The sequence below is a fragment of the Eleginops maclovinus genome, chromosome 23, assembly GCF_036324505.1.
Source record: "Eleginops maclovinus isolate JMC-PN-2008 ecotype Puerto Natales chromosome 23, JC_Emac_rtc_rv5, whole genome shotgun sequence".
NCBI classification, from domain to species: domain Eukaryota; kingdom Metazoa; phylum Chordata; class Actinopteri; order Perciformes; family Eleginopidae; genus Eleginops; species Eleginops maclovinus.
The window spans coordinates 5,072,858-5,100,672 of record NC_086371.1 but is presented as its reverse complement, the minus strand read 5'-3'; the positions used below and the strand labels follow the sequence as shown (position 1 = coordinate 5,100,672).

At 38.6% G+C, this 27,815-nt stretch overlaps 1 protein-coding gene across 5 annotated transcripts in view; it reads left to right on the top strand.

Annotated features, from left to right (window-relative positions):
- Positions 1-27,815, top strand: part of ldb2a (LIM domain binding 2a) — a 91,684-nt gene that overhangs the window by 45,370 nt on the left and 18,499 nt on the right. For all 5 annotated transcript variants that reach the window (XM_063876997.1, XM_063876994.1, XM_063876995.1 and 2 more), the window contains exons 3-5: positions 9,506-9,678; positions 21,365-21,487; positions 27,069-27,152. In XM_063876997.1, the coding sequence (XP_063733067.1) occupies positions 9,506-9,678; positions 21,365-21,487; positions 27,069-27,152 (380 nt within the window). The remainder of the gene's footprint in view (positions 1-9,505; positions 9,679-21,364; positions 21,488-27,068; positions 27,153-27,815) is intronic.

The window sequence follows — 27,815 nt, the reverse complement described above, 5'->3', positions numbered from 1 at the left end:
TTAAGCGTTTTTAGTTTGAATATTTGATGCATTAAGTGCCTTGCTTGAGGACTCATGGTCAAGTGGCACGGCTGCAATAATTACCATAACAGATACCTTGAAAATATACATCTATAGTCATTTCTATACAGATATACAATCCTCAAATTGTAATCTTTAAGAAATGTTACTGTATGTTCTGTTTACTCCGGAGGATTGAAGAGGTGATGGGGTACATCTCTGCATGTTTACACGTATTTATTTTTCTTCATGCATGTGGGTGTATATTGTTTACGTAGCTGCCTCTGTACTCCCACGGTGCATCATTACTGTGTGTGTGTGTGTGTGTGTGTGTGTGTGTGTGTGTGTGTGTGTGTGTGTGTGTGTGTGTGTGTGTGTGTGTGTGTGTGTGTGTGTGTGTGTGTGTGTGTGTGTGTGTGTGTGTGTGTGTGTGTGTGTGTGTGTGTGTGTGTGTGTGTGTGTGTGTGTGTGTGTGTGTGTGTGTGTGTGTGTGTGTGTGTGTGTGTGTGTGTGTGCGTGTGTGCGCGCGCATCAGAGTTGACAACACAGATTCAGCCAGCTCACAACATGTAGCTCCTCTGCTCTCTGGTGCGTCATGGATGTCAACTTCTACACAGATTTGAAACCTTCACAAGCACAGACAGAATCGCACTCATACACTAACACTCACTGAGAACCACAGAGGATTGTTCAAGTAAACACTCATCCAAACAAACACACATATATAAAACCCCTTGATGCATTTGCAGTACATACAATGCAGATAAAACCATTCTTACACCTTTGCAAGACAGCACGCAGGGTGTAGTGTGAATATATATATACACTGTATAATAGAAGTTAAAGTCCCGCCGTGTTTCTACACAGACTGCACAAACAGTCCACGTCTTGTGTACATTTTCATACATAAAAAGTAAAAAATGTACTATTGAAACGGTCTATGCATTTAATATTGAAATGAATCAAGAGTTGGTCAGATTTGCTCATTATTTCTTATCTTGATCATAATTGTGTCTGTCTTTGGATAAAAAAATGTAGGGCAAAGTTGGACTTGAAGGACTGATTGTGATTTGACAACATTTGACATCTGTAAAGTTTCATACAGTTGTGTTGGAAAAAAAAAAGTTGCTTTGCAAAGAGAAATGAACTCGATATCTTCGGAAACTCAAGTATTGTTCTGAATATGGTTTCGAATAAATCTATGGCTGTCCCGGATAGTTTATTTTAAGTTGGTGCCACATGAATCGTCCTGCTGTCGTGAATTTAGTTAATCAAATGAACGACCATCCGCAGCTGAAAATAGTCCACAACAAACGCCTTTGTATGAGCAACGCAGACCAAAAACTACAGCACTCTAAAAGAAGATTACATAGCCTTTTCTTTTCTCATATGACACTAAACATATGTGACCTGATTTTAAAGATGAACTGTACAGTATGTCACCAGCACGAGTGAATGTGCCAAAGTATTTACAGATGGTCAAACACATTGTGGGTTGTAGTCTTTCGATGGGATTTGATGAGAGTAGCGACAATATAGAATAACGTTTAGCATTTTCTGTGATTATCTCACACACACACACACACACACACACACACACACACACACACACACACACACACACACACACACACACGATCTGGACGTATTGTGATTGTTAGATGTGTGCACATTATTCCATAAGGAGTGGATGCATTTCATGAATATTCAATAAACCGTATATACATATTACTCTGCATATGTGTTTTTGAGTAGGTGCAGTTGCTGGTGTGTATGCTGTGTTCGTTTGGATGTGTGTGTGCATGTACAGCAGCCAGCGGCCCTGATTTCTTCTCTTCGCCCCGCTCTCATTGTCGGAGCAGAAGAACCGCTCTTGCCGTTTCGCTGGCTGACGTTGCTGGCAGGAGTCCTGGGGAACGACGGGGGGAAACAATCCCAACAAAGTGGCATGAATTAATGTGACTAATTAACACCGCGTTAATTATTTGTAAATTGCATGTTTGGGTACACGTTACTTGAGAGGCATATGCTGCTTGTCGTGTTCGCCCAAACAAGTGCCAGCTAATCTGTATCTCTGGAGTGCCCCGCGTCTGAACACGGGCCAATCAGCACGGTGCAGGAAAAACAAAACATGAAGAAGAAGAGTGAGAGGGGGTGAGGTGAAGAGGAGGGGGAAAACAAATTGAATCGCCAACAAATTTATTTCATCTCTTGGTCTGGACTCCATGCAAGTTTCTCATGGTTGTGCACTTCTTTGTCTGAAGTTTTTTTGGCTCCTGCGCTGTTGGTGAGTGTGTGACTGACTGCCTATTGAAAGATCAATGATTGAGTCTTCATTGGGGGGGGGCATGGGGCTGAAGAGGCGCTTTCTTTTGGCAGTGTGGTGAATTATCATGTTTAATTTTGTCCCCCATGTCACTGTGGTGTTCTGTCCACACCTCTGTTGTGATGACTTCATTTCTATCTTTCTAAATTGGACTTGTTCTTTTCCATCTGGTTATGTGGCTTTCAACTTTTAGTTTTTTTGGATAGAAATCTGCACTTTTCCCCACTGATGATAGCACTGAGATGATTAGTTATTACTTATTCGGTCAACAAAAAATCATTTAACAAGTGAAAATCCAGGACTTTCTCTGCTTTTCTCTAGTTTATAGGATTCTAAATTGAATATCTTTGGTATCCTTGAATATGTTTTTGACTTCTGCTGCACAATCCCTGTCTGCAAATAAAAGGTATTTTCATTATACAATAAGCCGAAGAGTAGTGGACCCATAGATAAACTGTTTCATATCTCAAGCACAGGAAAATGCAGAACATCTTATTTTCAAATATGTTTATGCTCCCATTCCTGTTCATTTCATTTCATTTATCAATAGAAAGGTATGATCAATTACAGTAGATTAAAACACATTAGTCAATCAATCAATCAAACTTTATTAATACAGCACTTTATACAGCAAAGCACAATGTCCCTCAAACCAAATACAATATTCACGCCACCCTCCCAGTTCATAAACAGAGCAACATATACCATTATGATTAATAAAAACACTTAATACCATCAGAAGTCAATAAACAGAGGACTAAATAAAACAAGAATCCCTTTTAAAGCCAAATAAACATTTGGATCCTGAGTTGCCTCTTCATTGTTACGCTGAAACGTCCTTTAATAGTACCCTATGGTAGAAGACAATGAGGCCTGCTGACTATGTAAATACTAAGTGAGTGAGCCTGGGAAATATTTGAAGAGAAACACCAGAAGACTACTGTGCCTGAAACGATCCAGAAGTTGGCAGCATGGCTGCCATTACATGCTTATCTCTCCCCCCGTCAACCCGCGCCACGCAGGCTGACTTTTATTAGGACAGTTTTGGTTGAGAAGACGCAACCAAAACTCCTGCATGGCTTGGTGAGGCGAACAAGAAGCAGATCTGCGTATCACCTGAGCACCCTCACCCCCCCCTCCCTCCCCTCCCTCCCACTGCTGCTGTCTCACCCTCTCCTGCTGTCTCTCGCTCCTATTACCCCTCAGTGAGTCTTCGCTCCCTCATTGACAAGCCCTTATTTTTTCATCTTCCCTCCTAGTTTCTTCTCTCTCTTTCATCCCTCGCTCATTTTTTTTCCTATCCCAATCCCTCTACACCCCACCAAACACACGCACACACACACACACACACAGACACACACACACACACACACACACACACACACACACACACACACACACACACACACACACACACCTCCCCCTCTACCCTCCCTTCCTCCCCCTCGTCTCCTCAGAGCTCCTCCGCATTAGCAGTCAGCTCCACTCCTAGACGTACTTTGTTTTTCAACCGTGGTGGAGACCGAGCGAGGGAGGGAGCGAGATACAGAAAAAGAGAGAGAGAGGGGGTGAGTAAGAGGGGGAGAGAGAGCATCATTTACACAGCCATCCACGCCGAGCGGACCCTGCAGCTCCCCCCTTCTCCTTCACTCCCTCCTCTTCCCCTCAGCCACTGCTCACGATGCCAAACATTTTATGTGTTATTTAGTCATGCCTGACTTTATCGAATTTGAAAAACATGCCAGTCACGGGTACACCCTCCCCCCCTTGTCTCCCCGCATCCCCCACAACCTCACCCAACCGCCAACATCATTCTCTCTCTCTCTCAATTGAGTCTCAGGTCTGACCTGAAGAGCCTCTCGAGCCACTGTCTTTTGGGACATTTCACTTCTAAATGAAGTTTTATTCCCAGGCTTCACTCCCCACCTCACCATCATCCTCTTGCACACACACACACACACACACACACACACACACACACACACACACACACACACACACACGCCTCTTCCCGACCACCCACCCTGGGGAAAGGGGAGAGAGAGAGCATAATTCTGGCCAGCAGAGTGTTGACTCTAAGATGGATTATTTCTGCTTGAAATCAGAGGCCATGTGCTGCTGGATAATATGGCTGTCCCGTTTTTTTTTCTCCAGCTGTGTTCTAATGATGGAGATTTGACGGGCAGCAAAATGTGGAAGAACAGAGAGACTGAAGGAAATCCCAGCATGCTCGCCTTTTATAATCCCAAAGTCAGGATTTAGATTTGTTTTGTTTTTGCTGTTGTTTAACACTCAGCGGGTAGACCGGGTCGCTCACATGGAGTGGGATTACAGAGTTGATTCAAAGTTGAGCCAACAATGCCAAAAAAAAAAACACGAAACAAACTAAAATATTTACAGGACGTCGAAAGCTTTTTAGACTTTTTTCTGATCTGATGTCCAAACCACAGCCCCAAAAGGCCTGTCATGATAACTACTTTGCTGTAGGACAACATTTTGTCCTAGAAATGACATTTTGGGGATGTTTTATGTCACTTATATAATGATTAATTGATATAATATCAGTTCATTCGCTCAAAGAGCAATGAACTTTTATTTTTAAAATATTCAGAAAGAGGAATAGCAATATGAGGAAAAATATTATATTATCCTAAATAAATACAGGGAACTCTTGGCCTCTATAAACCATGAATAATGTGTGCATAATGTGGTGTGAATTCTGGCTTAATGTTGTTTAAAATGTAATAAATTAGAAATGCGTTGGTAAACAGAATGGCCAATATAAAATCTGGCAAAAACTATTGACGTGAAATCCATATATTGGACTATAAGTAAACAAAGCAGCTATCAGATATAGCCTCTTATAAGATTAGCTTGAATAGCTTTTTATTGACTGCCCTGATTCATCGATTTATCTAAATTTAATTATATAAAAATGGCCTTGGAATATCCAATAATTAGGATTGGTGACTTCTTTTTACAGTTTTTGTATAAGTAGTATTAGCACCACTTGAAGTGTCAGATCTGGACGTGCCATTGAGCCTCTTTTGAACATCTCTGCTCTATCACCTTCTCAATCGCAGCACAAGAAGTAAAACTGACTTATCACCGCTGATAGTTTATTGGTTATTAATATTAAGTTACTGAAGCTCAGTACAATCTTTCCATGAACCCCTCGGTAACTGCAAACTGCTCCCGTGGGTACAACTTCCCCTGGTTGGGATTCACTGATTCAGGAAGTGTTCAGACCGACATTAGCCCTGCATAAAGAATAAAAACACGCAGCCCTCCTCATTCATTTTAATGAAGCCAGTCCGATGACACAACGGGGGGCCAATGCTGAAGCAACCAAAAAAAGATCATTCATCTCCATCAAAAGAAAGTTGAACTAGGCTTAAAAGTCTGGCAACTGTTTAACTCTTGATTTCTGTCGACCTCACCATCGTTGGGACCGACAATAACAATGGCTGCCCGGACGAGAGATTAAAATCTTCTATCATTGCGTAATAGATATTAAACCCATAGATCGATTTTTCATACCTGCTGAATCTTCATTTTTTTGTCTCACTGCTACCTCTTCACAAATGCAAACTCCTATACTTTGTTATTATTTGATTATCTACTCAAACTGTGTGATCATTGAAGCTCATTATATACAACCAACATACAGCATTATCAGTATTATGCATCAGTACATGGCAGGACAAATCAAATTCAAACATTTCTGAAAGTAAACTCTGATTGGATCTTCAGACACTGAAAGTTTGCAGTCAGTGGTGCACATATCATCACCGGTTCAGACCCCCCCCCCTGTGCATTTGAGTGAATGAGAGTCTCTTTGCCCTTCAGTAACTGCGGGCCCTGCCCTTGAGCAAGTGGAATTGCTGGAGTGGAACTGCCCGGTGATGTTTGGATGAAGCCTGAGGTTGCGGCGCGGCACAAAGGCATGTATGTGTGCAGCAGTGTGGAGCACGGTGGTGCTGGGAACAAGTATCTGTGTTCGGCAGGAACCCTATAGCTTGAAAAATAAAAGCTCTTCGGTAGGAATGTGCTGCTGAGGGGCGGATGTTGGAGACGGTCCGTTCTGCACTTCGAGTCTGCATGGCCGCTCAACAAGTTACAAACTGCAAAACCCAGCTCTGCATCTCCTGTCCCAGGTGAAGGCTGTCTGACGCAGCTTCTCCGTGCAGAATCCCTGATCTACATATTAAGTTGTGCATGGAAGACGTCCTCTATATTCACAGTCAACCCTGTGCATTAACATCTCATTTTCCACTTTCGCCTCACGTTATTGTTTCCAAGCTCTGACGTAAAGCTCTGCCTACACTGCAACATATCTAAACTAATCATGTAATGAAGTATTGACTATAATCAGACTTTCCTTTGGTGCTGAAACAATTAGTTTTTCTGTTAATGAAAAAAAAACAGAAAATCAGTAAATCATTTTCATTCATATTTATTTATTTGTGAGGGAAAATGCCATCAAATTATTATTAATATTACATGTTGTTTATCTGACGCTTTTAACTTAAGCAACTTACATACACTTCAATACCATAGACATGCCTATGGGATACATTTGGGGTTAAGTACCAACATGATGTCTGTATGGACTGAAGATAAAACCACTGACCCTCACATTACTAGAGCCCATTTAGCCCCTGAGCCACATACAACCAGTTATTACAGCTCCTCCTCCCTGTTATTAAATCTTCTATAATGGCTTGTTTTTTTACCTTTCTGCTTGACAAATGCATTTGGAGACGTCACCTTAAAATCTCAAATGGGACATTTAATAGATGAAATGATTCATTGATTTCAAACAAATCTACCAATGAATTTAAAAGTAATCATTAGTACTTTTCTTTTAAAATAAATGCTCAAAATCATCTTTTTTATGACTATGTCTTTTGGTGATTTGTTGATTGGTTCCGTAAATCATGGACGTCATGTAGATCTTTGTCATTATGATGCAATATGATTATAGAAGCAGCTCTAATAGATAAAGAAATTAGACTTCCTGCACAAATATCTGTTGATACGAAGACATGATGGTGGATTTTAGGTTCTTAGTGGGAGTTTCCTTGACGTTGAGGAGGTACAAAAAAGTTGTGAGACAAAAAACAAAAGCCTCACATTTAGGTGCTATACTGTTTCTGTTAAAGTATGCTATGCACAATTTCATTCTGACTTTAACCCCCCATTACTTAACAGAGGGCTTTTACCAAAATACAGTGTTAATATTTTGAGAATCTAAAGTTAAAGGCTTATTTAAGAACACTTTCATTTTATACTAAAAATCCGTCTGAGTTTTGAGGAATCTTTATTTTGCATGCCATCACTGTGCATCCATAATGTAATGTGAAATGTAAGCTTCTCTCTGGCTCTGTATCCTCCATTCTTCTCCTTGAAGCCAGCCAACAGAGCAGATAGACACCAGACGAAGCCTGAGGGCTGTAAAACTCTGAAGACACTTTCTCCCTCCCCAACTCCTCCTCCAGTTTTCATGATGCAGTTGTTCATTGTCTCTTTAGGCTTCTGCAAAAAAAGTTTGCTCTGCAGAAGTTGTCCATCTTAATAATTCAGTTTAATACCAAACTTAGTCACAGAATCATTCTTAAAAAATACGAGAGCATACTTTCCTCCGTGCACTCATCGGAGGAATATTCAGAAGTGAGCGTTATGTTATATGAAGTGTCATATCTTGTTAGAAGTGGATTTAGAGGCCCAGATTCACGACGTTGTCAGATGTTTCAAGAAAAAGCTTTAATCTTCACAAGTGTTGGAAAGAGTTGAATTTACCTCGCTGCACTGCAAGATTTATCTGACAGCTGAGAGAAAGAAGACTCAATCTAAGGATAACAGATTTCTTGCAGGCTGAACAGTTTTTCTGAGGGCTGCTCAGTTAATCGATTAGTTTCAGGCTATCCAATAGTTTCTGTAAGTCAATAAAGAGCCTGTTGCATTCATAAATTGACCACAATCAGCAGAGCGGTTAAAGCTCAATAGCATGTATTTAGCAGCTATATCATTCAGATTCCTCCCCCAATAACATTTGAGTGGGTTAATTGTTACGCACTTATTGTGTAGTCCCATTATAATGCTTTTTTGAGCCGTTAATGAGGCTGGAAAAGGGAAGATTATTAATGAAATGCACTGAAAAACTGACACAGTATTACGAGCATACAGCTGTAATGAGCGCAGAGGTTAAAGTCAAATCAATAGACAGCTCGCTCTACGCTCTCTCCGGTGTTCCCAGAATGATTTTTATGAAAGAAAATTTGGCGGATTGGACGAGCAGAACATCTTTGCTCTCAAATATTTAATTGATTTCATTCATTTGAACATCTGATCAGCTTCCGTCTCCAAGGAGCTTTTGACAGCCAATACATTATTTATCTTGATTAATGAATCTACAGCAGATGTCCTTATCACGCTGATTCTTCGCCGTAATGATTATCTCAACACATAAACAAACATCCCTTTTTACATTTTGGAATTTGTTCTCTTTAATCTTCAATTTTATAACCTCTAATATAATATAATGCTTGTTCTTGTTATCATTTGTAAGCAATATCTAGTAGCCTCTATGACATCTATGCCATGTTTTTGTTTTGTAAATACTGTAACATAGCTTTTGCATCATTGAAATGAACTGTTACTATTATAGGTCGTAACAGTTGTACAGGTATTAGTGTATAATAAAAGTAACTCAATTATTGGTTCCTGATTTGTACGGTTCCTACATATTTTATGCTTTGTATAATTCATATTTGTAAAACATGGTTTAAGTTGTTTGATTAAAATAAGAGGTTTTGTTGGCTAACATGTCCTAAAATGGTTAAAAAGTCATGTAGAAGTAGTAAATTAGGCCTAGTGTTAGCATCGTATGTTGTATGCTGTTCGTGGCAGTTCGTAATCAGCCTCTTCTCTATTTTTTTAAAGACCACATTACACGTTGGCTCTCCTTTATGAAGCATCTCTAACTTAATGTCAGTAATATATTGTAATAAACACTTTTACCATACATATTGTTGTTTTGTACCATGGTATCTTCTGCATTTTCCTCATCAACTCCTATGTATTTGAGCAACTGTTTGAAAATCCAATTTCCCCCGGGATGAATGGAGTATTTCAGATTCCTTTTCTCATTCTGTCTTCTCCTTTGTCTCCTCGCAGCGATCGGCCGGACGTTGATCCCCCGTTATTTCAGCACGGTGTTCGAGGGGGGGGTGACGGAGCTCCACTACATCCTCAAACACTCCAAGGAGTCCTTCCACAACTCCTGCATCACGCTGGACTGTGATCAGTGCACCATGGTCACGCAGCACGGGAAGCCAATGTTTACAAAGGTAACACCTGACCCCCGAGCTCACCCCCCCCCCATGAATAATTGATCAGAGGCTGTGATAATGGAGCAGCCGAGGTGTTTAACTGGTTAAAGATCAAACGCATTTACACCCTTTGATTCTTTTCTTTCTCCGTGTTATTTTGTCCTTTGTCCTCCATCATTTCAAGTCATAACTGGTGGCCTCACTGACAAATATGGAGACATCTTTATGGATCTTATTTACTGCAGATCATCTGTTTTATATGTATAGATTTAATTTTGTACATGATTTCGTTTAAGTATTGAGTTATTTACTGACTAGTTATACTTGCTTAGTATTACAAATAAAGGATATTAATTTAAAATCTTTCTTAAAGTAAAGAACAATCATATTAGCATCAAATTAAGTAACAATACTTATTATGCAGAATCATCTCAGACTATTGCATTCTATTTATGTATAATATCTGAGTATTATGTCCTCATTCTGACGTGGTCTGAGCCACAGAAGATATTTCCCTTTTACAGAAAAAAAAGAGTGGTTTTGACCAACAATGATTGGAGTAAATTAGTTTTTTTTTTTTTACTGAAGGTGCCATTTAATAAATGCAAAAACATCAATAATCTACACATTTCATGTAGTATATTATGCCTTAATGGACAAGTCTGTCTTGAAACAATAATAAGGTGTGCACATTATTTACATTTCAGAGGCGTTTTACAAACACAATCACATTTGTTTTTGTCCCCCTTGATTCGTTTTTTGGTGCAATATCTTGGAGTAGGTGTCAATTATGCCCTTTGCCCTCATTTATTTATGACAATAGCTGTGATTTTTCCTCCACTTCATACTGGCCGTGAAGAGATCCCTTTTTAATGAGCTTCCACTTTAAGTGATGGGGGACTACATCTACAGTCGTGCAGTCACTTAAGGAAGGAAGGGATCTCCTTAGAGCCCGTATGGACAGGAAGATCATTACAGCCTACAGGCAGCTGAATATTAATTAGGAAAGACTTGAGAAAGTGTGAAGCTATCCTTTACAATTACACTAGACAAAATAGCCTTTCATATTGATTTTTGCTGTACGTTCTGGCAAATGCATATTTCTGTATTTAACTTTGAACAAATATGTGCAGAGACCAGAGATTAAAGGGGCCCTATTATGCTTTGGGGGGGGGGGGGGTTTCCCTTTCCTGTCGTGTGTTATATATAGGTTTTTATGTAAATGGTCTGCAAAGGCTAAAATCCCAAACTTCCCTCAAGAGGGAGTTTCTCTCCCACATACCCCCCCGCCCCAGTTAAAACGCCTGCATTGGACTCCTTCTTTTACTTCCATGACATAGCATCACTTTTTTACACTCACGCTTCTATTGGCTAGCGCTCCAGTACATTGTACGTGATAGGCTAAGGGGCGGAACATCTCTATGCAGTTGACCAATCCCAACAGAGCCGGCCAGCTAACCAATCAGAGCAGACTGGGCTCTGGTTTCAGACAGATGGTGAAAAGAGGTGCTGCAGCACAGGCAGTATGAGAAAAATAAAGAGCTTTTTGAACATTAAAGCATGGAGACATGTCACAGTAGAGGCACTAAATACAAATATTAACCTGAAAATGAACAGAAAAGGTCCCCGTTTTATGCATGGAAGTGTCACACATACCCTCTTTACTTATCCGCGTTTGGCATTCTCCCAGATTCCAAAAATCCAGTGACATTTCTCATGTTAAAGACTCATCCTGAAGCCTCAGGTTCTACAAAGGGAAAGCTGAGGGGACATGAAGGAGATCTTTATACAATGTAGTTTGCTGTATAACTGAAGCACGGGCAGAAGCTGGGGTAGCAGAAATTGCACAGGGAAGATAATCCAAACCTGACACCGAGGTCTTCCGGAAGCTCTAAAGCTGAGCTCATTTGCTTTTGTCTTTTGGGAGAGATTCCCCCCTGCGAGTGAATATCTGCTCCACCACAGTGTGATCCGATGGCTCGCTGACTCTCACTCTTCTTCTGCTGACGCTCTAAATGAGTCTGAAGATATGTGTCAGACGAGCTAAAGGGATCCCATGTTCCCTTGTAGCATGAACCCTGAGCTGCAGCACCACTCTGGATTGTTCTACACCCTCTTGTTTTCAGGACTGTGTGTGTGTGTGTGTGTGTGTGTGTGTGTGTGTGTGTGTGTGTGTGTGTGTGTGTGTGTGTGTGTGTGTGTGTGTGTGTGTGTGTGTGTGTGTGTGTGTGTGTGTGTGTGTGCGTGTGCGTGTGTGTGAAATTAACTTTGTAGCTGACCTGCCGAGGGCTTTGTGAGACTTCAAAGTGAATTGCAAAAACATAGCTGCAAAAAAATGTCTTCTTTTTATCCAATTTTATCTTATTTTCTGAAATGAATTTTAATTTATCTACAATACAAACCAACTTGAGTCATTATTTCTTGGCATCATTTGTAATTGTGTTTGACACTAAAGCGTTGATTCGCCTATTTTAGTCTTATGTCTTTTTGAACGGGGAAAATGTGGATGTCATTGAGATGTTTAAAAAATAGTTCTTAGTCAGAATTAAAATGTACTTGCTAATAGGATTCACACTTGAGTCGAACAATGAACAATTTCTTTGCTGGATTTTGATATTTTTTTAAGGGGTTAAAAAGGTCTGACAATGACAGAAATGTTCTTCTTTAACATGTAATGTAAAGTAAAGAGAAATAAGTATGTTTTGCATTTGTTATACTAAATCCAATACGCTCACATGGATATCATTGTAATAAACTCACATGGCTCACACTGTATATCAGCTCGGAACCCTTACCGTTGATTAGTGTAGTGCAGGACCTTTATTTTATAAACCAAAGTCAAATCTTAGCATCATTTCTGAAGAGACAGGTGTTTACCTCAGTACCAGTGTGTGTATGTGTGTGTGTGTGTGTTGGTGTGTTGTTACATCCATGAGTGCCCACGTGTGTGTTTGTGTTTAGGGGGTTTCATGAGGTCGTCCCTCTTTTTCTTCACATTCTGAGTGGAGATGATTCTGTATTTGTTGTGTGTGTGTGTGTGTACGGTGGGGGCTCTTTGTCTTATCATATCAGTAAATGGTAATGAAACATCCCCAATAACACACTCAGGAAATGTCTTTCCCTATGTTTCTGTTGTTTGCTTTTTGTAAACAAGGCTCCAGTGGAAGAAAAAAAACCGCACACATAAAAAACCTAATATATTATACGAGTGTCCGATATTAACCGCACAGAACAGAAACAGAACGGCCCCGGTCAACAAAAAGCTAAATTTGATGCTCGCAGCGCTGCTCTCTTTTCATCTTCACCTAAATTGGATGAGAAGAATTAATTCATTAGAAAAAAAGAAAAAAGATTTCCAATAACGGAGCGTGTTCTCCCTGAGCTCCCAGCAGCAGCAGCAGCTCTGGAGGCCCGAATCTCAATCAGCTCTGCCTCGCTTTCCTCCACCACCCTCCCCCCTTCCTCCCCCATCCTCCTTCTCCTCCTCCTCTCTCTCATCCCCCTGCCTGACTCGCTCGCTCATTCTCCCTTCGCTCTCTCTCATCCCCCCACCCCCCTTCTACTTCTCAACCCCCCTACACCCTTAACACACACACTGACACACACACATGCACACACACTCGCATCCTTCATCCCTAGAGAAATCATCCCCAGCTCCCATCTCGCTCTCTTGCTCTAACTCTCTCTCTCTCTCTCTCTCTCTCTCTCTCTGTGTGTTCCTCTGCTCGTCTCCCTCTATCTCTTATTTCTCCTCTAAAATATAAAATTTAGATTCTGTGTTATTGGCATGGCCATATTTTAAGAATACTTGTAGTTAATTGCAATTTTTGTCTTGTTTTTTTGTACTTTTAGCCATAACGCTTAACGCAATAACAGCACTGTAGTCACCGAGTTAATTGCTGAGATTTGGGAAGCTAGAAAAACACCATGCAGGAAAAAACCGACCATCAGTCAGACGGTCGTACTTTAGTTTACTTGGCATCACTAGTAGAAGGACATAGTCACACACAACATGAAGGTCAAGGATAAAACAATAAAGATATATTGTGATCTTTAGCCTAGAATCACAACACAAACAATACAGTTAATATTAATTGACAAAATCACCACCAGAAACATGTTTACAATAAATATATGCTCTACAAAGTGTAACTAAGATACTCATTTTACACTGTTGACTCCTGTATTGCAATCCATACATTAATTAATTAATACATTTGTAAGATAAGCTAATTTTGAGGATAAAATGAAGTAGATTTATTACTTAAACATAATTATTCATTCCATTTCTGTGGACTGAGGCCTTATTAATAAGATTGAAGATGTGCAAACATTTGGTCTTCCCCCAAGATAAAATTGTTAACATATGTAGTTAATTTTAAAACAGCATACTAAGTTTTTGGTTTAATTAAGAGCAATTCATTAAATCAAACAATATATAGATTCAGTTTAATATGATATAAAATGTATAAAGGCTGAAAAAATCTCAATATTTGAGGCATTTTCTGCCATGTTAAGCCTAGAACAATGAATAATTGATGATAAATCTCGTTGCCCATTACTTTTACGTAAATAATCTAGTTGTCAACTAATAATTGCAGCTTGACTTATATACCTGATATATTATTTACATTATATACAAAGGTACATGATGTACAGTTTATGCTATTAACTACTAGAAGCTAATATTGTACTTTTTAGTCCACCAAGCTTAAGTGACTGCTTTTATTTCAGTGCAAGCTTCAGTTTATACATGAGATATGGTTTAACAAATCAAAGCGATGAATTAAAGGAGCTCAGCACAGTCTGATGAATTAAGCTCTCTCCTGTGCTCACCTGTGTGTGCGCTGCAGGCTAACGAATAGGCGGAGTTAGTGGGGTGCTGAGATTAGCCGGTGCTACCCGGACACTGGTGTACAATGTGTGCGTTTTTCTCAGGGCGGCGAGGTGTTGACAAGGTGACACAGGGTGCCAATTTGGGCCAAAAGCCGCCGATCTCCCAGCACTTCCATTCACTACCCAGCAGGCTTTTTGCTTTCCCCGGCCGGTGTGTGTTAGCTCCGAGGGCACGGCCCTTGTTACCGGTGCCCAGTTGGGGGTTTCTTCACGCTGGTAGGCGAGCAAAGAGCAGAAGGCGAGTTTGTGACACGGTGATCCAAGCTCAAGTGAATTTAATTCCCAGAGTGGAGAAATCGACGAGTGGATGTGTTATCAGCGGGGTGCTTTACTGGGCTCTGGATTGTTTTTTCTTCATAATGTCATGCATATATGAATTACTCTGCCGTACTTTCTCTTAAAAAGGAGGAAACTAAGTCATATGTTTGGTCAAATTGCAGCTGTTTTTGTCAATTATTAATTATTCATGTTTGTGCATGTGTCTAATATTTGTACTGTGTAAGATATAATTAAAAAATAACAGCAGGGGGAAAATGTACTTCATTGGAATAGGAATTAAATCTTATTAGTCCTCTTCTTCTTCTAATATACTAGTCAACCCAAATCCCTAGTTACTTAAACGTCATTGTAGCTATTGAATAAATACTGTGCCTTAACATTACAGAGTATGGTATTAGTTTGAGTTATATAACATGTTCAGCGTTTATGAGTGAATATGAATAGGATCAGAGTTAAGGCTCGAAAAGCTGCTGACATTCCTTTTAATACTGCAAATTAATTACGACCCCCTGTAACTTTAAGTAGAACATGTTGTTTTATGCTCACTGTCACCAGGCTGTAGTGTTATGATAGGAGACCTTGACTGAGTAACTGTCTCTCTTTTCCTTTCGTTATTACATTATTTAGTTTTGCCTTATCCGTTTTATCGTCTCGTGTTTTCATTTCATTTTAACAACAATGACATGCATTTTGTCTTTTTTTATTGGTTGTTTTGTGATTGAATTTAGAATAATAACTGGATTTGTCTTCTTGTATTGTTTGTTTTATTCCTCATGAAGGTCTATAACCATAGCTGCTGTACTTATTCATCTGTACAGGAGCTCATCACTTTTCTGTCTGACAGATGTGCTTTTGATTATGCCGTTTTATTTATTTTAAGATACATTCAGGAAACATTGAGACATAGAGTGGTCTTAAAGGTCTCCTGTTATGCTATATTTGAACAATATATTGTAGGGCAATATCTATACAAAATATGTCTGTCAAGTGTTTTGCTCAAAATACCAAACAGATCACCCATTGTAGCATGCGTCATCCCCCTCTATGTCAGCCCTGTTCCTGAAGTGCATATTCTGTGACTGTCGCTTTAAATTTGAGCTGAACTGAAGCTGGCCACGCCCCTTTGCAGCGTCATGATCTCTCTGTCTGAAGAGAGAAGTTTCTAAAGGAGAAACTCAGCTAAACGCTGCCGTGATTAAACGCCATATTATGTTCCAAACCACATCAAGCATTATTTCTGAAACACTTCTCAGTGTTCACCGCTAGAACAGAGACAGTATATGTATTATATATACAACAACTACCAGTCCCTCCTGCAGACATCCTGCACAGAGACACAGAGCTGCTGCGGAGGGGAATCATCTCGCCACTGTATATTGCAGACGATAGGTTGAGACGTGTCACGTGGGCGGGACGGTAAACGTAAAGTGCAAACTTAAAGCCAGCCCACATTTCGGTTATGACGTCATAACCGTAGCAAATCTGGATCAGCTCTTTTGTATCCATGTTTTTAGAGATGTGGGTAAGGAGGAAAAGAGAGTGGGTTGTATTTTCTGACACGGGGACACATATTTATGTACAAAAGACATCAAAAAGTGCATTTTGTATAATAGGGGACCTTTAATACCCAACCCCTAACAAAAATAGTGATGCTGAAATGACTGTAGCATGCATCTTAACAGCAAGCTCAAGAGTATACAATATATCCTGCTGTATACACTGACACCATATCTTTCCAAAAAAAACATTTTGATTCATTTTGAAGTTCATTTGAGTTGCCGGTTTAGCAGTGCTGTTTAACATTGATCAGTGGAGGGAAAGTTTTCGATAACAGCATCGATACTCTCTTGATGCGTTTGCTCGAACTCAACAGAGGCTGCAACTAATGATTAGTTTCTTATTGATTCATTTATCAATCGTTTGGTGTGTAAAATGTATATACAATTAAAAACAAAGCTTCCAAATTGCTTGTTTTGTCCAAAATCAAACAGTATTTAGGTCATTATCATAGAAAATCTGAGAAAACCAACAAATATTTGGATGTTTTAGAGTTGAAACCATTGATTTTTCCTCCAAATACAAATTAATGGTTAGCAAAATAGCATCTGATTAAATTTATGGTGACTAATTGATTATTCGACTAATCTCATAAGCTCTAAACTCAACATATCAACAGTAACACACTCTGATTATTTGACTATTCACCATGAATAATGACATGTCCTATAATCTCCCAGTCACTGATACTGAAGGTGGTGTTGAGGTGCAGCACAGTAAAGCCTGTCAGCAGCTCGTCGCTATAATTGAGCATATTTAGTCAACTTTGATCCTATTTATATTCAGCAGAAGCGGTTATGAGTGCTCATAATAATTGATTTAATGACCTTCAGCTCCTCTCTTGTTAATTGATTGTCATGTTTGGGTACAGTATTGAACAGTGTCTCAGCAGCAGGACGCTGTTATTCTTTCCCTGCTCTTTTGAGACGGAGATCCCCTGATCTCAGCCCCGTTGTGTGGAAGATTTATGACCCTGCTCTTAAATCAATGGGGACTCTCTGTGAGGGGCTGTACCGTTTAATGGACCACGTTTTAAATCAGGCGGATTTTCCTCCTTTTAGTTTTCATAAGGGAACACTGTTTAAAAAGATTGTGAGAATTATTAGATTTTTAACCAATTCTCTCTAAGTATGCAGAAATAAATAGCTTCATGTGATATAAGTCTGTGGATAAAAGCAGCTTTGGATGCATTTGTGGACCAGTGCCACTTTGACAAATTCCTGCACATTTATTGCACTCTGCAATTAAAGCGATTTTTACTCTGGTTTTGTTTCGGCTGGTTTTCCCATTTATTAACCGGTTACAGAGAAGCAGAAAGCATGCAGAGAGAAATAAGAGCAAGAGTGGAGGCAATGGTTAAGACACAGTTGGCACTGTAGAAAAATAAATCAATAGTGCAGCTTTGTTTCACTGTAGGCTACAGCACCTGAAAGCATCTGAAGACATTGGCTGACTAGCAAACACAACTTACTTCAACGCCGGTGGCTAAAAAATCATACATCTTCAAAAAGTACACTTTCAGGATGTAAAGAAGCACTTATTTCTTCATACATTTCTAAGTATTTGGTGCTAGCAGCCCAAAGGGCATTCATCTCATCCACTCACATAATGACCATGATGTGTTTCATTTCAAAGGAGGGAAAGAAAAACACCAAAGTCACAGTTTTCTTTTTCACTCCTTTCAACAGCAATTTGAGTGCAAAGTGGATTAATTATTATTGTTCCTTTTATATAATTCATCATGGGCTGAACAACCCGGGGCTTGAGTGTTTATTATTTTGGAGTCGAAACTTCAAAACTATGCATATATGTTTATTAAACCAACATACTGTACAGTTTATTGTTTTTACTAAAAGAAATAGGATGAGCACTTTGGCTTCTATGGAAGGAAAGTTCATGTTAGCCATAATAAGGACTTAGTTTCTCATAACAGTGACTTAGGATATTAAAAAAATGGACATCTCTTTAAATACATTGTAAAGTAACATAATTACTTAATATCTCAAATAATTACTTTGTATATCAAACTAATGACTTAATGTCTTCAAATGATGACTTAGTGTCCTTAAATAATTACATAGTATTGTAAAATATTGAATAGTATCTTCAGACAATGACATAGTATCCCGAAAAGGGGAATTAGTAAAATAAGGACTTAGTATCTTAGCATCATTACTTAACATCTCAAAAATAATTACTTAGTAAAAACTATACTTCCTAATTGCTTGCATTTCTTTCTTAATCTAAATCTTAGTTTTAAAAAACGATGTCATATTTGTCTCTTTAAAATGACTTTCATGAAATCAACAGATCACCCTGAGATTTCTCCAGAGTTTACTTTTTTAAAGTTGTATTGTGGTTTCATGAAGTCCCTTTGCTTCCTCCCTTCCACTCCGATCAGCTGGTGGACAGACTGCTGTTGGAATGAGACAAAGATATTAAAAAAAATAACATAAAGACTATTTTCAGCGTCCATTAAACACCAAGGATTATTTCCAAACATTGTTTTAGTCTAATCCACATTTATCTAGCTTAGACAAACCCCATTATCCAACCACGCAGATGCCAGATGTGTTTGCACAAAAAAAACCAGCTCTGAATTGTGTCAGTCAGTGAAGTGTTGATTTCCAACATGCAATATAACTAGTTTCAAAGAAAGGGAAAAACACTAACCCTAAAGTCAAGGCTCTCTCCACACGAACAGGGAAAAGACGCAAGATAAAACAACAAGGGGGGACAAATAAAACATCTATATACAAAATATACATTACAACACCTCATAAAATGTAAGTAAATAGTGTCACCTCTCCTCTGCATGTGGTTGTTTGTGCATGTATATCCTCTGTGTGTTTAATGTGTGTCAACACAACAGAGTAGAGAAAGCAATTTCCCTGTAAGTGATTAATAAAAGTATGTCTTCTTCTTCTTCTTCTTCTAAATCCAGCTGTGAAACTGTTGCAGCGATGATGTGGATACACTTTCTACTATATAATAATTAGATTAGAAGCATTTGTTGTCATCAAAACATTCAGCATAGACAACAAACAACAACAAAGACATGCAGCATTCATACATATATAAAAGAATACAGGAATAAAGTACAGGAATCAATTCATGGTAGAGTAAATATGCATAATGTGTCTTTAATGTATGTAAGTATACAAAGTGTTATATACATATGATAAGTGAAGTATTAATAATGTGTTATTTAAGCTGTTCCACTTGACAGTACAGTGTTGAATACAGTATGGTGTTTTTCCCGTAGTAATGACATTCATAGATGTACAGTAAAGGAACATGTTGATAATCAATCTTGTTCTCTGTAAAGTTGTGGAAATTATCTATCGCAAGTCCAGAGAGAAGTTCTTTAACTGTCTTGTCTCTTCAGTCTAAAATATATTTATTTTTGTCTCATAAAAACTTTGAAAACGCATTTTTTTTTTGCATCAAGAAAGTAACTTTAACGATCAATCAATCAATCAATCAATCAATCAATCAATCAATCAATCAATCAATCAATTTTCCCTGTAGTAATTTTTCTGTTTGTCGACCTATCGATGGGATCGTTGCAGCTTTATTGAAACATTTTAATCACTCAGTTTAAAACAAAACTCTTTATGTTTACTTTATTATAATCTCTGCTCGGCACAAAGAGTGAGAACATTACAGGATCCACGTTTCACAGTCAGGAGCAGCTCAGGGTTTTTTGGAGCTTCTATTTATATATATTTGTGTGTGTGTGTGTGTGAGCATTGTAGCACATGATCAGCAGGGGAAGGCGGGGGGGAAAGAGGGTGAGCAGGAGTGTATGGTGGGGGTTGTTGGGGGTGCAATATGGCCGCTAGCCTCTTTCTTGCTGATCCTCAGGAGACCATCTGCGCTGGGGGCATTGATTAGAGTGTGTCTGGTGGGATTACATCTTTGCGGTTGCCATGCCAACTAATCAGCTGATTTTTTTTTTCTTCACCCCCCTTCTCTCTGTCTCTCTCTACCTCTCCTCTCTCTCGCCTGGTTGTCACAGCAACGGAATATGGGAGAAGCGTAAGGGCCCTGAATTCAGCTAAAGGGGCGATTTTTTTTTTTTTTACTCTCTCTCTCTCTCCCTCTCTGTCTCTCCCTTCCTAATTGGCAAGTCTCTCTGACCTGAAGTTCTTTTGTCTCTGGTGTAAACACACCCCTCTCCAGATTACATTTATTTTCACATTTTTAGAAATAGCTGGATGGTTTGTGAGAGGCCCAAGGACAGATGCTCTGAATGAGCGAAGCGAGCGGGAGTAAATATTGGGAGCATAATAGCTCGACAGAGTCCTTGAACAATTTCCAGAGACGAAAAAAACCCTTCCATCATTTTTATCAAAATCACACCCGACCAATAGACTCTGATTCCTTCTTTCGTGTGTGTCGATATCAGCGGAGGGCGGTTCGTTATCAATTACGTTGAGAGATATATGTGGTGATGTAAAGTAACAGTCAGAGCTACATATCGACTTATGTTATTTTATGATAGATATTTATTGTTAGTTCCTGAATTGTTGTTTTATTGTAATTGTTGTAGTTAGTAATTCTGTACGCTTCATATTGGAGAAATATATACACTGTTAAAGTTGGAAGAATTTAGTTCTCAGTCAAATTACTCTTTTTATTCCTATTTTCACACAATCATTTCATGAGAAGAGGTAAAAAAACGGGCAACTGTGTATGAAATGGGCACCGGGTGATTCAGGCACCTGGTGTTTATGTATATATTGGACACAGGTGGTGGTGGGATTGGCGCACCAGCATGGGTATATGTTTTTTTACCTGGGTAATCTACAGGAAAAGCCATTGGTCAGTGTGATAATTGCCTGGACATTGGATAACTTTGCTTACTTGTGCCCCATTGGCAGTTTTATGAGTTATTATGAGTGAACTTCCTGTTTGTTGAAGTTTTCGCCGCTACAGTAACACTAACTAATGTGATCTGTGTGTCCAGGTTTGTACGGAGGGCCGTTTGATACTGGAGTTCGCCTTCGATGATCTGATGAGGATCAAGACGTGGCACTTCACCATCCGGCAGTACCGAGAGCTCATCCCCCGCAGCATCCTGGCCATGCACGTGAGTGTGACATCATTAACACGCGACATGATAGGTGTGACTTTTTTCACTCCTAACAAGGGTCTCTGCTCTCTGCCGAGGATCTTTTGAGAAGCTATTCATGAGCGTATGAAATTTAAACGCCGACAAAGCAGTTTGGAGGGATTTTTTTGCAAACCAATTTATTTGCAGACATCAAAGGCCACGAGGATAAAAAAGACCCTTGTGTGAAAAAAGGAAAGAGAGAGACAGAAAAAAAACAAGGTCGAATGAATAATCAGCTTAATTCCACTAAGTGTAAAACACATTTAGTCACTGGAGCTGCGGAGTGAAGCTGGAGCGGCAGAAGGGCTTCTTTCAAATGAAGTTATAGGGGAAGTAAGACTATTTGTGGATAAATAAGGAAAAACAAGACGTAGTTTGGTCCTTACTATATATCACTAAGGCTAGGATGATGTACCATAAACACAATTCTGGTCAATGCAATACAATTCAACAGCACCACAAACTGCACACTGTATGGTTCACATGTTTCTAGTAATTTAGCTAAGTGTGATCCCATTGATATAAAAAGGTGCTTTTATGTGGCATGTTTCTCTTAGTCGTCCATTTTTCTCAGGAGACAATTTTATAGGAAAGTTATGAAAGTAATCTCACTACTGTTTGCTGGACATGCTTACATTTCTGCATCATTGCTTCACACAGCACAATCCTGATTTAAATGCTGTTAAATTAATAAAAAGCTACAAAAGCACAAGTTTTAAAACACAAAAACAAAATAAATGCACCTCTAGTATGTTTGATTATAATCTTAAATAATTCTCCCGTACCCAAATGGAATTAAATAGGTATACAAGTTTTCAATTAGCTAATTTTATATTTTTTAGGGAGAGTTTCCTCCTTAAAATGATCCCTTTTAACCCCTCAAGTGAAATTAAGTTAAAATGAACTTCAACTTAAAATAACTACAACAAAAATGAAATATATAATGAACTTAACAACATCAGTAGGAGCAAATAAACACAGAAATGCATGAGTATAATAGAATAGTCCAAATATGTATAGGCAGATAGTTAAAAGAAGGATAATCTATACTGGTCAACAAATACCATTCTGTAGCAACGATAGATGTGCATCAACCATCAGATTCAGATCAGATTTATTTTACTTCCGTGGTTTTCATTATTTTCAGGTTTAATGAGCTTTGTTTGAAGGGAGCCTGAGATCTCCTCTGCAAATATCTGCTGCTCTGTAATTGTTGTGCATATGACAAAACATAACTTGAAACTTAATTAACCAGCTGTTTCATTTCCTGTATTGTTTAACTAAACCTAGAATAAAAAGAATATCAAATAAAATGTTTGTGGAAACTCCTACCTTCACAGACTTTTTACAAGAGTCTGTTACCTAATAACTGAGGAATGTTATGGGTAAATTCATCATGAAGTTTACTGGTAGAGTAGTTGAGCGTCTCAACGTCATCATAAATTAAAGCCTTGATGGAAAGATAGTGATGCAGCCTGTTAAACAACACCTTCCTTCCTTCATATGATTAAACTTTTCAACTCGCATCTGTTTGTCTTTCGCTAAATGCACCGTCACGTTTGAAACATAAACATCCCCGCCGTCTGAATGACAGAAGACATTACTTTAACAGGAAGATGAAGCCAGAAATATCACGAATATCATGTCTCCAAAGGGGCTTTCATAAGAAAACAACATCAAAAAGCCATTTTGGTTTTCTGTTTAAATAATACCATTTCTATACAGTTCCTCCCAATTTTATTGATGAGAGTAACACATTTCATTCAGCTGTTTTCCATTTGCCCCATGGACCCACCAGGTGTGTGTAAGAGGGGGTTTCGTCTGTATAGCTTTTTTAGTTTGGCCATACCTTCATATGAATTTCACTCACCAATAAATTGGCCCCTGTGGGTATTCACAGTAATTCCTAGAGAGTGGGATATTGTCCCGGCCAGATCTGCAGTGATTTGTGTGCGCGAGTCTTTTGATCGTAGCTCGGACTAATGAGAGCAGATACGCACACGAGGGAGTCGGAACAGGAAGGTTGAAGCGGCAGATAGCAGGAAACTGAGAAAGGCCCACTTTTGATGTGATGTGATCAACTAGTGCTCCTTTTTTAAGTCAATCAAGAGGAACTGCCTGGAAATAGAAGTTAGGTTTTTTAGAATTTGATTGTGTTTTATATTAGTATGATAGATGCTAGAGGTGTGTTCAGTACAGAAACAGTATCAAATAATACATCTGAGTAAAGTAGAGACGCAGAAGCTTTACGCTAGCTGCAAGAACATAGTTTAAATGTATACTGTCTGTAAAATATGTAAACAATAATGACTACATAATAGGTAGGAGAACATTGTGTGTTCTGCACTTCCTGTTACACCCACTAGATGCTGACTTCTGAAGTTCATCTGTATTGATGTCAGAAAACCAAATTGCCAATCGATTTTTGTTTAATGAGACATTCTGGCGTCAACAGTTTATTACCTTTTCTTGAATCTGTCTTGACAATGGTTTAATTGTGCGTGTTAGTAGCCAGAGTCAAACCTTTGCCTTCATTAATCCCAGCAGTGGCTCAGTGTGTAGGGACTCGGTCTGTGAACCAAAGGGTTGCCGGTTCATGTCCCAATCGGACCAGTGTGGACCTCACTGCTGAGGTCCCCTTGAGCGAGGCACCAAACCCCGCCCCCCACCACCGCTCCCAGGGCGTTGTATCCTAGTACTACGATACTAGGTTAAATGCACAGGTCTAATTTTGCTGTACTGAATGCATGTGTGACATAATAGAGAATTGTACTTTATTTTTCAATAAAACCTGTTTTTATTCAGGTTTTACTTTACTGTCCGCAAAAGAAACAGTGTTTGAATCTTTCAGATTTTTGACAAAGGTAAAAGAAGCATAACTTAAACTATAAGAAAGATTAAAGAAATACAAACTCCATTCATGATGTTATTAAAGTGAAGCAACGGAAGAATGTGCTGAAACGTGTTTTTACGGTATTCAAATGTAATTTACTCTCTACGCTAAAGGGCCCCATTTTTAATTATACAACACCTTTATTATAAGTCATTTAGTCATCGTTTGTGTTTAATGATCATAATGTGCCTTAAATGTGAGGATGTTTTTATATATCAATGTATAAAGTAACTTGCAGATTTACCTGTAAGATGAATGTACAAGATTAAATCTCCCTATGAATTTTAATGTAAGGTATAAAGTAACCCTGCCAAAGTATCTATAAACTCAGATAGGTCCCAGAGGAAATGTTCTTCTTACTTTACATCACTGCAAGAAGGTTAATTCCCTTCCAGGTGTGGTGAGAATACACAGAGGCAATAAAAATGCACTCATAGACAACACAATGAAAGTTTCCCCTCCCAAGCATCTGCTCCACCCACACACACACGGTATGAATACTCTGGTACATTCACAAAGTAGTGAAGAATCCAAGTATTTCACATAGTATTTAATTAAATGTATGCAGATAAACCGTTTATACATTATGTAAACCATAATGCAGCGTGGCAAAGATACAACAGCTGTTAAACACATGAATAGAAGCAGTAATACAAGCTACAGTATACAATGAGACATTAACATATACAATTAATATGCTCTGCATTGTGCTTTTATTCAATACATAAAGACGTAGTCAAATCTTTAACTGAAATACAAGTAGCACAATGCATTATATTTAATATATTAGGAGGAACATGTACACACAGCAATGGGAGTATTTGTTATGCTCACTGACTATACTGTTATATACTATATCATTTTATTGTTATCACTGATGCATTCATGTGGAAACAGCACTTCATTGTATACTGGGTCCTGCTGGAGCTGATTTAACTATAGAGCTGGATACTTTCTCTAACAATAGTTCATATTTGAGAGGAACATTATGATTTGTTTTAGTAGGCAAAACCTTTATTTAGCAAATTCCCTTTTGAGTATTAGTTGAATGAATGTATAATACAGTAGTGTGGCTTATTGTTCCTTATCTATTGAATACAGTACAGGACTTAGTGTTATTCTCTGTATCTATGATTATCATTGCTATACTGACTCTTACTAAAAAACAGATCTTCAATTTAGTGTACATTATCATATAAATATATACCTTAAAATGATACTTAAAGCGTGAGAAACAGTGACGTTTTTCTTCATTTTAACTTTGATTCTTATTGTTAAGCTGTGTTAGTTTTCTTTGTTCATGTGCCCTGTCTCTTAAAGATAATAGTTGGGGTTAATATTACTATATTTCCAGCTTGAATTTAGGATATAGTAGCTTAAAAATCTCATTTTATTGGACTTTTCCTGATCATCCAGCCTTCATCAGGTTTTGCTCAGAGCTTCCTCCCTGTTTAAACATCTCATTTGGCAGAGAGCCTCGATCTTAACTCCTGAGTGTGTTTCTGCAGAGTTTGTTCTCGGTTGTTTTTCCGTGTTTGGCCTCTTGAACTGAGAGTCTGTTTGGTCCCAGCACCATATGCGCCGGCGTATTTTTCTCGTGTTCCTCCACAAATTGTTGATCCATGGCTGCACCAGTGCTGCCAGAGCCAATTCCTGTACAGTGCACTTAGACTAGTTCCACTTGATGAGTAAAGTAATTCAGATTCTGATCCTCCCGTCACTCACGTCGCTCTGCTGACGGTACGGAGGAACTCCTCTCTCCTGACTTTTTCTCCACACACAGATGCGACTGGAGATAGAATTATGCATTTTTCATGAGCCGGTGGATGCAAGTGTGCTTCTCCTCAGTCTGCGCTGTGTTTTCCTCCGTCAATACCTGCAGATTCTTTATGATTCCAGTGCTCAAACAAACAAGTTCTTTATTTCAATCAAACGTCATCCTATAATGGCCGTTTGTTTTGCTTTGTTCTTATGTGGGATGTATTTCTTACTCCTACACTTTCTGTATAATCACAGGGTTTCCAAGAAGTTTATATTTTGCAATCAGTTCATTTATTCAGTCAGTGCTTTATATTCTACTGTATATGAATGATGCAACGGCCAGCTGTCACATCAGAAAAAGAAAAATACATCAAATAAAAAAGTTAGAAGCATTCGCAGGCTTTTGCAACTTCAACTCAAACTTATTTTCTCACAAAAAGCCAAATACATACAATTGAATTGTTTTAAATCTGCATATTTTTGCAACAACCTCTTAAACTAATTGTCCCCGCTGCCAGGATTCTATATCTATATTTATATCCATACGCTGAGCAACTTCATTAAATCCAGCAAAGATACACAATTGAAAAATGTGTTGGAATGAAACTGGAATGACACAATAATATTGATTAATTAGCCTCACAGTTTGACTATAGTGTGAAATGAGGGTCTGAAATACTTTCATTCAGCGTCACAGCAGCCGCAACAACGCTAAGCAGTTTATGACTCGAGGGTGTGAATGTGTTGAATGTGCATTATCTGATGAACGCCAATTAGCCTAATTGTCTGAAGATAATTAGTTTATTCCTAGTCGGTTGAACGCAAACATAAGAAAAGTGAAGATGAGGGAAAATATCGAGCTTATATTTGATTTTTTTGTATACCTCTGTTTGCTGACTTCAGGCACAAGACCCTCAGGTGCTGGAACAACTGTCCAAAAACATCACTCGCATGGGCCTGACCAACTTCACCCTCAACTACCTCAGGGTAAGGACTCTGTGTCTGTGTGTGTGTGTGTGTGTGCGTGCGTGCGTGCGTGCGTGCGTGCGTGCGTACGTGCGTGTGTGTGTGTCAATGTCTATGATTGTCATCCTGCTTTTGTTTTTCTTCCCATCTCCTCACACTTTTATACACACAGAGGAACAATCAATGCCCATTTTTAAAGGAAATGATTCATGTTCATACTTTAACTAACTAAACTAAATCTCTTACACTTCTGTGTCTAGGCGGCATAAAGTGTTCCTATAATGTAGAATGTTCATAGTTTGTCATATTTATGTCCCTTCACTGAAAAACTGAAACCTTGACTTAAATTAAATGTACTTCGTCAACAGATTCACATCAATGTGTGAGGTTAGTTGAAAGCAGTAATATTGAGTTTAAATATTTGGTTGAGTTGATATTATTGTTTTTAACTAACCTTATACATATACCTTATACTAACCTTATTGGTTTACATAATTAATTTAGTTATAGTCATTTTTTTTCAGTGTTGGCTCTCCATCCTTTACTCTGTAGTAAATCTGTAAAATTATATTTCATTTACATGTATATTTAGTGTTAGAATATTCAAGTTTGACTATTTTTATTTCAAGATATATCTTTCTACGTTCTCCTGTTAACATTTGAGTGTATTTCAGGCGATATCAT